Below are 11446 nucleotides of genomic sequence, written 5' to 3'. Positions count from 1 at the left end.
TCCCCGCGGGTGGGGCCACGGGTAAGCCACCACCTGTGATCCTGCCCGCAGGGTACAAGCCCCTTTGGCCGTGTACCTCACGGGTGGGGCAACGGGTGGACAACCGCCCGCGGGGTACATCCCTATACACCAATTTTCCCTTCGGGGAAATTCATCTCCAATGTCAAATTCAAGTCCAAAACACCCCAAATCTCACATACAACAAGGAAATGACTTGAACCCAAGAATAGATCAAAGAATAACATTCAAGAAACCTAGATACAAGCTCTAAGCATGCATTATCACAAGATCATGCATCAAATCTCACATTTATACCAAGAATCATCAATAAAAGTCAAGAGTCATCAATAGCAAGTAGAAAATAGGTTTTGTATAGCATGAGTTACCTTTGTAGACCAAAACCTTCTTCCTTCCAACCCTCCTAAGCCCTACTTGGAAGCTCTTCTTCCTCGCAACCTTCTTACACAAGCCAAACCACAAGAAAACACCAAACTTAGATAAAGACACCTTAAAGCTAACCAAAAGCACTAAATAACTTTAGATCTTACCCTTTCCTAAGATTGGAAGATAGAAAGGTGGGATCTTGGGATGAATCTTTGCAAGATTGGGTGATGTCTTTCTTTGCTTGGGGAAGAAGCCAAGCTTCCTAGAGAGAAGGGAGAGAAAAGTTGTCTTGCTATATTGAGGGAATGAACTTTAGGTTTGGGTAGGGTAAGGCTTCAAGACCAAGTAAGGAGAAAAGACCATCTTACCCTTACTTTTCCTAGAAAGGTTTAGGAAGACTCCATGAAATTAGGTACAACCAACAAAGCTAGAGGTACAATTCTTTGACTTAAATCAATTGGCCAAGGAGTTGGTCAATTTTGGTCCTTCGACTATCAATTTAGGAAATTGATTAGGAGATTAACAAGGATAACTTAGGATTAATTACTCAATTAATCCTATTTAAAGGATAGGATTTTCGGGGTGTCACATCACAAATAGAATACAAAAGAAACAAGTGAAAATGTTAATTTAAAATAGAATACAGCCCTTAAGAGCCCATGGTGACAAAATCGTTTCGTATTAGGATCTAAGAATCCACAGTAGTGAAGACTGATAAGTGTTTACTATCATTATAAAACAGTTAAACAAAAAAAATAAAAAAATATAAACATAGGCATTCCACACTGGGTCTTCTTGTAGTCTTGAAAGGAACGCCACCAAAGGTGGCAAAACAAAATCAGCATTGCTCTTGCAACTGCGCGACGCACCAAGTTGAGATTGAGATACCTTTGACTTCTTACCTGCAACAACCAGACAACACAACCAAAAATTTGAAAAAAAAAACCAGCGCATATCAATATATAAAAAAAAGTGCACACACTTCACCCCAATCATGCACACAACTATTAAATACATGCACTATGTGTGCACAATAAATATGAGACAAATAATGCACAAAGAAAACCACAAATAAAATGACTCATAAATCCAATCTGCAAACACCAAACACACAATCCACTGTTGATTAGCCACTGTGTGCAATTAGCGGAAGAACTATGTGCATGGTCTAATGTTAATTAATAAAGGACTAATAGGAGATGGGTGTGAACATGGTGAGGCAGTAAAATTTACGTAGGGCCGCACTAGACGAACTTAACGTGCACATATCTATATTATGGAGTGCACACAAATCTACCCCCATGCACACTAGTTGTTATATCGTGGACCGCGGTGCATAATCGATTATGCACTGCGCATCAAAACGGCGCCGTTTCTTTAAGTAAAGAAACGACGAGCTGTTAGTGTTAACGAAGTCACACTACAGTGTATCTAAACCGACACTGCCTCACGTATTATTTTTATATTATCAAATGAAACTGCAGTTATATCAAAATGATACTGTAGTTGTAGTGAAATGAAACTGCAGTATATATAAAATGAAACTGAATAACATTTCACATTTTTGAGTGTATATTGTACAATGAAGCTGTAATTATATTGAAATGATCATGTAGTTGTGTTTTAATGAAACTATAATGTATATAAAATAAAATTAAATAACATTTTCACATATTTGAGAGTATAAATATTGAATGAAACTGCAGTTATATCGAAATGAAACTGTAGTTGTGTTGAACTAAAACTGCAGTGTATACAAAATGAAACTGAATAATAGAGTTATTTTTTGCGGAACGGTGCGGAACGGATTCCGTTTCTTTTCATTAAATAAAACGACGTCGTTTTGATGCACGGTGCATAATCGATTATGCACCGCGGTGCACGATATAATTTGCCCATGCACACAAAACATGAGTTACGATCCTGCTAGGTTGGTAGTTGTAGAACGAGATAGGTTACAATAACTTACATAATGTGTGCAATCATGATCGAATATTTGTGTTAAGAGGTTAAAGCATGTAGAAGTTTAATAAAAAACAAAAATATATTATGTATATTTTGATGATTTGGTTGGCTAGTGTGGTTCGTAGGTGTAGACCGCAATGTTGCCGGGCTACATGAATGCGTAATGGACATTTTCGCAAATGGAACAAAGGTTTGGAGACCATTCGACCAACAAAGTAATTGTCCAGTCAAAATAGCACCGTCAGAAAACTAGAATCCCATACCGTTTTTAATACGAATATATTGAGTTTAAGATAGTTAGAGTGCATACTGAATATACTGCAAAACTTGTTTGTTTACTAATGAATTAATTAGATGTGATATATTGTTGCCAAACACCTTGTGCTTGGATGGCATGTAGTGACATCTCTCATGTGCAAGGTCATGAGATCGATCCTCAGTGGAGGCATTGTTGACTCTTTAACCCCCTCTCAGTGCACCCCTGCACCCACACTCATCTCACATATACGTCGACCACCCAAAATTGAACAATTTCAATTTTTTTTTTCTAAAAAAAAAAAAAAAAAAACTAAATTGCCTAAATCCGCCCCCAATTCTGCCATCCGAACCCGGAAAACACCATCCCCACCACCCCTCCCCCCCCCCCCACACGCACATAAAAAACTCAAGTGATATGAGAACACCCATGCATACCAACACCCCCCACCCCTAATCAATCCGCCTCCAATTTTGCCATCAACCCGGAATAGGCGAAAATAAGCAAAGCCGAGGTAAGCGCGCGAGCAAGGACCGAACACACCGGGATTACGCACGAGAAGAGGGACGAAATGGGAATTACTTCCCATTCACGCTCCTCCTCACGGCGTGAGGACACCGTGAACGGTGATTAAGAGAGGCGAACAAAGAGCTCAACATGAAGGGATTATATCCGGTTCACGCCGGCCTCACGGCGTGAGACCGTGCGTGAATAGGAGTGCGAATCAGATTGGGTATTTAAAGGCAAAAATTCAGCATTGTGAGGGAGACCAATTTTACTTTTACTATTTTTAAAGAGAAGTTTTAGAGAGAAGCTTTAGGTTAGGTTAGTTTCCTTCCTTCCTTTCTAGGGTTTTAGCCAAGATCAAATTAATATGTAAAGGAGATTTGAAGGTTTGATGAGCTTGTAGCTTGGATCTTCATTCCCTACCATCTATTGAAGAGATCTAGCTTGGATTTGGATACAAACTATTCTTGTTCTTCTTTGATAATATCTTGTTTTTCCTCTTTGCCATTGCTTGATCTTGATTTTTATAACGATTGGCTAGAATTCTAGTAGTGGATTGGATCTCATTTATTTATGCTAAATATGCTTTGATCTATTTGTTTGGCTTTGTGTTGATGTCTTGTTGTGAAGAGACCTTGTATGGACTCTTGTGTATGGTGTACAACATATGTTTGAGGTTTGAGTAGGATTAGGTCAACAAGAGATTGTGGCCTAGACCTAAACTTGTCATTTGCATTTCCCACCCTCATATCCGAGAGGATAAGGCCCGGAATGAGATGTAGACAAAGTGTTAGTCAAAATGCTCATAAGGAACGTGGTCACGGAATGGTGGTTCCACACCTATGAAAGACCTAGTAACCGAGTGGTGAACGGCATTGGAAGTCATCTCGCTTGACTAGATCAACACTAGCCCAGATTCACCTCACACGCACAAAGAAATGGGAATCCAAATCCACTATGATTTCTATTTTATAGTTTCTTTTATTTCTTTTCTTATTTCCTTTGTTATGCCTTTCCCTTACACTCTCTTTAACACATGCTCTAACTTACGCTCCTTGCACCTAGTTTATCTCTCGTTAATGCACTGTGATACGTGATTGTCTTGCACTCTTTTTACTCTGACTTGCCATCCTTGAGTACGACACTCGGGGTGGTTCTCACTCACCCCATTTTAACTCTTTTCATCTCTTTCCATACACAACCATGCAAATCGAATCTTTTGACGACGCTATCTAAAATGAGAACCGTAAACGAAAAGCGTCCGGTCAGTGGTCCCCGGCGCTTACCTGCACTGCGATCCCCATCGACGACCATCGTCCGTTGCAGATGAAGAAAGGGAATCGAACGTCGTAGAATGGTTGTTCGGCCATCACTAAACAGAGAGAGATTGCGACACACAATAAACCTAGGTGCGTGAATGTAGAAAGGGAATCTGAAACGATTACAAAAAGAACAAATCCCAAAATTACCCCCCCCCCCTTCCCTTAAAAATAAAAACCAATTGTCAGATTAACTCCCCATAAATAATTAAATCAATCATATCCATCAAATCTCAACATCCAACGATCTTGATCAATATGCACATTTATATATATATATATATATATATATATATATATATATATATATATATATATATATATATATATATATATATATATATATATATATATATATATATATATATATATATATATATATATATATATATATATATATACTAGCATATTTTCTTTGAAAAGCATATGTGATAATATGATCCCCATTTTGGAAAAGAAAGGTTTTCAAAAGTTACCGCTATTTTGTATATGTGAGGAAAATCTATATTTTTGGAGGACCCGATTGGACTACGGTCTCTTCGGGAGGAATGATGAAAAGAAATGATGAGAAAGTCCGGTCGAAAAATCCTAGACAGATAGGATATTGAAGTAGCTTGGTAGAAAAATCCTAGGCTAGTAAGCTGGATATTACTCGCTAGTCTTAGAATCCCAGTTAGGGGGTTTACACACAGAAGGTACTAGACCTGCTTCCAAATATGAGATTAGTGGGAGAGCGGAGATTAGGCCAGCAGAGAGTTGCTGAGCTCGGATAGGTTCTTTCACACGTGGGGAAGTTCCTAAATCCCCACTATTGTGAAATTAAAAGCTAGACAGAGATTAATCTAGCTCAAATACCAAGGATCATAATTAATACTAACCTCCAATCATAGTTTTCGGTTGATGATGATTGAGATGTCGTGGGCTGCTGCGATAAAACCAGCATGAGTATCTTCTATGTTTTTCTCTCACTTTTACTCAACTCTCTCTAGATTGTGTATGAGGTATGAATGTAAACAGTGAGAGGACTGGGAGCCTTAAATAACCACATGCCATCAATGTGGTAGTTGTATGTCATTAGGCTTCCTAAACCCTAAGTAGATTCCTAGGCATAGTTAAAGTCTAGCTAGAACTCTAGAAGTGTTGCACCAAATAACAAGCACTTTATTATTATAATTTGTAACCCTAATGTTATAATAATAATAATAATAATAATAATAATAATAATAATAATAATAATAAAATAGTTAATGGGAAAACATTATACTCGTCGTTCTCAACGAGCACTGTTTCAAAAAAGTTGAACATTCAAACGATTCTCTCACTACAAAAGACACGTTTTTTTTTTTTCTATTAATATTTGCAAGTTGCAATGTATTTGTTTTTGGTGCCATTTTGTAATCATTGAGAGTTTTGATTATGCTTTTTTTGGTCTTAATTTTGGCTATTTGGTCTTATGAAGGTTTAGTTTATTTGATATGTGATAGATATATTAGAAACGGGCTTGGGGAAAACTGACTCGGAGAGGAGATGGCGCGACATGAGAGGCCAAGGGCGACCCTGGCTAAGGTCGAGGTCGACCCCCGGCCATGGGGTCAGCTTCGGCCCAGCCAAGGTCGACCTCGACTGGGTTCGACCCCGGTTGGGGTCAACTCAGCTAGGGTGGCCACGACCCGGGGCCTTGTAGCGGAAGGCAGCTTCGGTGGAGGTGTCCTAGGCCTCGGATATGCAAGTGGACCCGGTCAAAGGTGATCCAACCACCTACCCTATTCTCATGGGGCGGTTGGATGGGAGCTCGGTATAAAAATAGGCATTCTTGTCTTGTTTAGGACATATAACATCTTGTCCAATTATTACATTACCCTTGTAATTCTCCTACAACAATTATCAATACAAAAGTTGTCTCCGCGACATATATCTATTGTATTTATTACCACATTATCCTAATCTTATTATTATAGGGTTTAGTAATTCGGGCTACCTTGGGTTAATTAAATCCATCATTGGTGCTATTGTTGAGAGTTGATGTACAAGCTTAAGCATGCTCTCTCTATTATTCATCCCTAGCTATGACAAGAGCAGGATTAAACACACGCAATTCCCGTGAATCGCATAACACCCGTAATCCTTCCCATGCTAACCCTAACGGAGTAACGATGAGTCGGCAGACCTTGCCTGTAGGGTCAGCTGAGGACCTCAGGGACCGGATCAATGGGAGCCGACAAGGGCCAGAGGACCTCATGGATCATATCAACAACAACCACCAGGGCGGGCCTGCTCCGCCGATCCTGCGTCAGATCCCAAGCTTCTAAGAAGGAGCGACCACGCTCCAACACTTAGAAATGGTATTGAACCGCCTCGCGGAAGGACTCGGAGGGGGTACCTCGACACCACCTCCACCACCACCCACTCTTGAGGGGCGCGGTGGTCCAAGAACTCACGTGCCCCGAGCGCTAGAGGCTCAGATAGATGGAGAGGTTAACTCACCTCGACCGTCGGATAGACGGGAGGAGGGCGACACCAGTAGAGGTCGGCGGGAACACCAGGAGAATAGAAGAGCTCGGCTAACGCGTACCGCGTCCGCCATGGGATGGTTGGGCCCTCGAGTACCAGCCAAGGACTACCTTGGGCCGAGGCCGACCACAAACGGTCTGCCCGCAGAGTCGTCGCTCTCCCAAAGGTCCCGGAGTCACGGGCCCCATGTCCCAAGATGCCGAGAGCAAACTTCACGGATGGAGTGCTCGGGGGAGACCGGTGTCCAACCACCAAGCTCCAATTGCGACGAGGTGGAGCAATTGCGAAAATGGATGGATGAGTTGCAACGCAAGATCGAGGCACAAGATGAATCACCAGAGCCCCAGGATGACCCCGGCGGCAACAACAACCGTCATGGCAGGTCAGCTCCACTCGCCCCACCTCAAGTCTCGGGTCTCCAAGAAGGGGTAGCCACGATCTAGCAAGTCGCATTACTATTGACCTGCCTCGTGGAGGGTCTCCAAGGAGGTGTCCAACCTCCTCCACTCGGCTTCGAGGCGTCTTAGGGGCCCCCGCTCCTCCTAAGGTGTGGTATGACCCCACGTTGCCAACCTCAATTCCATGAAGGGGGAGGGACCCAAGCTAGCCCCACTTTGGCTCATGGCCGACCTCAACTTGATCAAACCCCTCATTTTGTCGAGCCCACGTTAAGGGACTCGGCTTGTCTCGGGTGTACATACTCATGATTTCCGAGTTCACACCAGAGAGCTCATCCTTTTTCCCATCCTCCGAGAAACCAAGCTCAAGGCTCGTCGAGTTCAGCTCGAGAGACTTAGATGGGCATGACTCGGCCACCATGACTATGAAGACCCCGAGCTCGGCCACCAAGAGACAAAGGAGCCTGAGCTCGGCTACCAATTGCACAAAGAGCCCGAGCTCGACCACTACGAACACAAGGAGCCCGAGCTCAGCCACCGAGAGACCAAGGATCCCGAGCTCGGCCACCGAGAGCACAAGCTCGGCCACCATGAGAATGAGGAGCCTGAGCTCGGCCGCCACGACTACGAAGAGTCCGAGCTCGGCCACCAAGAGACCAAGGAGCCCGAGTTTATCCACCAAGAAACCAAGGAGCCCGAGCTCAGCCAACGAGAGCACGGACTCGGCCACCATGAGAATGAGGAGCCCGAGCTTGGACGCCATGACTACGAAAAGCCTGAGCTCAGCCACCAAGAGACCAAGGAGCCCATGCTCGACCACCAAGAGACCAAGGATCCCAAGCTCGGCCACCGAGAACACGAGCTCGGCCACCATGAGAATGAGGAGCCCGAGCTCGGCCGCCACGACTACGAAGATCTCGAGCTTGGCCACCAAGAGACTAAGGAGCCCAAGCTCGGCCATCGAGAACACGAGCTCGGCCACCATGAGAATGAGGAGCCTGATCTCGGCCACCACAACTACGAAGAGCCTGAGCTTGGCCACCAAGAGACTAAGGAGCTCGAGTTCAACCACCGAGAGACCAAAGAGCCCAAGCTTGGCCACCAAGAAACTAAGGAGCCTGAGTTCAGTCATCAAGAAACCAAGGAGCCTGAGCTCAACCCACCAAGAGATCAAGGAGCCCGAGCTCGGCCACCAAGAGCACAAAAAGCCACGTTCGGCTGCTATGAGTAAAGAGAGTTAGAGCTCGGTCACTATGGGGTGGAGGAGTCCGAGCTCAGTCTCCATGAGCATGAGGAGCCCAAGCACGGCCACCAAGAACACACGGAGCTCGAGCCCGACCACCATGGACATGAAGAATCGGAGTAGTAGCAAGGTCCAGGCTCGTCGTAAAAAAGGATTATTTCATAGCCGGGGTCGAAGCACACCGACCTCGAGTTAGCCTATACTTATAAGCACCGCGAAGCTAAACCTCAATTAGTGCTGAATGAAGAATTTTGAAGGTCCATATGCGGTAGCAACCGTGGTCCGCCCCGGCAACTACAAGCTCAAATCTCCAAAGAAGAAATACGTATGACGAGTTTGGAACTCTGAGCGCTTGCTCAGATTTTTTTTCAGCGATTCATCCTGTAAGGTGGTCTAACCCCTTAAGGTTTATTCTCGTAATAAAAGTAGCAAAATTCGTCGAGCACTCATTTTACTACTATTTGAGGAGGGGAGAGGGGAGCGGTAAGACTCGAGCGAAGTCTGCCGCTTGACCTTGCAAGGGTCTCCGACCTTTCAAGGGTCCATCCAACTTTGCAACGGCCCATCTGACCTTGCAAGGGCCCATCTGACCTTACAAGGGTCCATCCGACCTTGCAAGGGTCAATCCGACCTTGCAATGGTCCATTAGACCTTGCAAGGGTCCATTTGACCTTGCAAGGGTCCTGACAAGCGTCCATCATACCTCTAAGGGTCCATCAGACCTCCAGGGGTCTATCCGACCTTGCAAGGGTCCATCAAACCTTGCAATGGTCCATGGCAAGCGTCGATCATACCTCCAAGGGTCCATCCGACCTTGGAGGGGTCCATAGACCTTGCAAGGGTCCACCCTCCAATGGTCCATCAGACCTCCAAGGGTCCATTCGACCTTGCAGGGGTCCATCCAACCTGGCAACGAATGTTCCACCAAATGGTCCATCCAACCTTGGGTCCAAAGTCGAGAGACTTCGACCCACAACCCTAGGGGCGATATGAGGTCTGACATTGCCTATCGCCGAACGAAAAAGCTTTTGGGTTAAAAGTCGAAGGACTTCTGTGACACCCCGTATTTTCCAAAATATTTATTTTAAATATAAATATTTTCCAAATAAAATTATCTATCTATGATTTAAATATCTTACTAATATATATATATATATATATATATATATATATATATATATATATATATATATATATATATATATACCTAATTATTTTAAAAAGGGGCTCGGATCTATTTATTATTATGAACCAGCATTTTACTATCCTAATGCCTTAAACCCAAAAATGATTTTAGCCTAGAAGTTTATTTATTACCCTAAGCCCAAAATATAATTATTTATTATATAATATATAAGTTTTGAACCCAACTAGTCAAGCTCATATATATATATATATATATATATATATATATATATATATATATATATATATATATATATAAATATATATGTGTTATTATATTGTGAGTCCAAATGTCAAGCCCAATATATATAATCCATCTAATCCATCTTCCTACATATACATATGTATAGCTTAAGCCCAACCCAACCTACAAATAGAAGTCTACCGGCAAATTATTGGGTGGACCATGGTCCACACAAGTTGTGTGGACCAAGCAACAAAACGACCTCGTTTAATCTTTAAAAAGAAAAACAATCGCTGATTTGATTTTAACGGCGTTAGTCGTCTGTTATTAATTCTCTCCTTCGTTGTTGTGTGGTCAATCACTCGCTCATTCTCTCCTTTGCTTCTTTGATTTCCCTTTCTCATCTTCTCTCTGCGAATCGTTTCCAAATTGCGCTGCTTGGCAAATTGATTTCCGATCGCTGATTTGTCATCGTGAATTGCTTGGCAAATTGCGATTTCTTTGTCTTCAATTTCTCTTCGCAAATTCTTCGCTTCTCTCTCAATTTAATGGATGCAATCGAATTGGAGAATGCTAATACAGGTGTTTACATGCGATTTAGGTTTTGTTTTTAATTTGAATTTAGATTGATATTGTTTATTTTCTATATTGGGGTGATACGAATACTTTGGTTTATATTTAATTGATTTATGCAATTGATGTTGATCTAGGTTTGTCTTTTGCGTATTTTTTCTAATTTGCATCGCATTGCAGACTTGCAGTAGATGTATTGTGTTTAGGGTTTGGTTAATTGATTGGACAAGGTACATTATCTTTGTTCATAATGTACATTAATTTTGCATATTATGTACGTTATTTAAGTGCATAATATATAGTATTATTGATCATGTATGCAATGTAAATTATTCAGTTAATGACACTTCTACTTCTGGGGTGCAGCTGATTAGAGTTCACAAATTGGGGTTCATGTCCGTTCTTCCAATTTTTCAAAGTTATGGATGAGAGTTCTTCTATTCAAAGTTTTTTTTTTTTTTAATAATTTTTAAGTTGATCATTAGTTGTGTTTTTAATGATAATGATGGAATGATTCTTATTTTATTATTACTTTGGTGTTACAATAAATTATTTGCATGTTTTACTGTGAATATTGTGTTTCTGATTAAGGTACATTATTTATATGCATTAGGTACAGTATTTTAATTCATAGGGTATATTATTTTAATATATAAGGTACATTATTTTTTCTTGTTAACTTTTGAATGCTTTTATGTGAATTTTGAGTTCTTTGTCTGTAAAAATAAAAAAAAAAATATTATATCTTGAAATTGAGCTTCAAACAGTAATATTCTTTGGAAATGTCAAACCCAAGAAATCTTTTGTACTGCAGATATTTTATTTTTCCTACTTAAAATACAAATCCTGCTATTGTCATCCTTATGGGGATTGAAATGTTTTCGTTCCACCTCTGAATTGTAATGATTCATTGTCAATGAT

General features: G+C 41.6%; 1 protein-coding gene across 1 annotated transcript; it reads left to right on the top strand.

Moving 5' to 3' along the window:
* The first annotated feature begins 7160 nt into the window (after positions 1-7160).
* On the top strand, positions 7161-8571 carry LOC109190152 (involucrin-like). The gene is made up of 2 exons (XM_019340597.1): positions 7161-7356; positions 7772-8571. Exons 1-2 carry the CDS (start codon positions 7161-7163, stop codon positions 8569-8571), a joined length of 996 nt encoding a protein of 331 aa, XP_019196142.1.
* Positions 8572-11446: the final 2875 nt, after the last annotated feature.

Source organism: Ipomoea nil, unplaced genomic scaffold, assembly GCF_001879475.1.
Source record: "Ipomoea nil cultivar Tokyo-kokei standard unplaced genomic scaffold, Asagao_1.1 scaffold1572, whole genome shotgun sequence".
Taxonomy (NCBI): domain Eukaryota; kingdom Viridiplantae; phylum Streptophyta; class Magnoliopsida; order Solanales; family Convolvulaceae; genus Ipomoea; species Ipomoea nil.
This window is presented reverse-complemented; position numbering and strand designations above follow the sequence as displayed.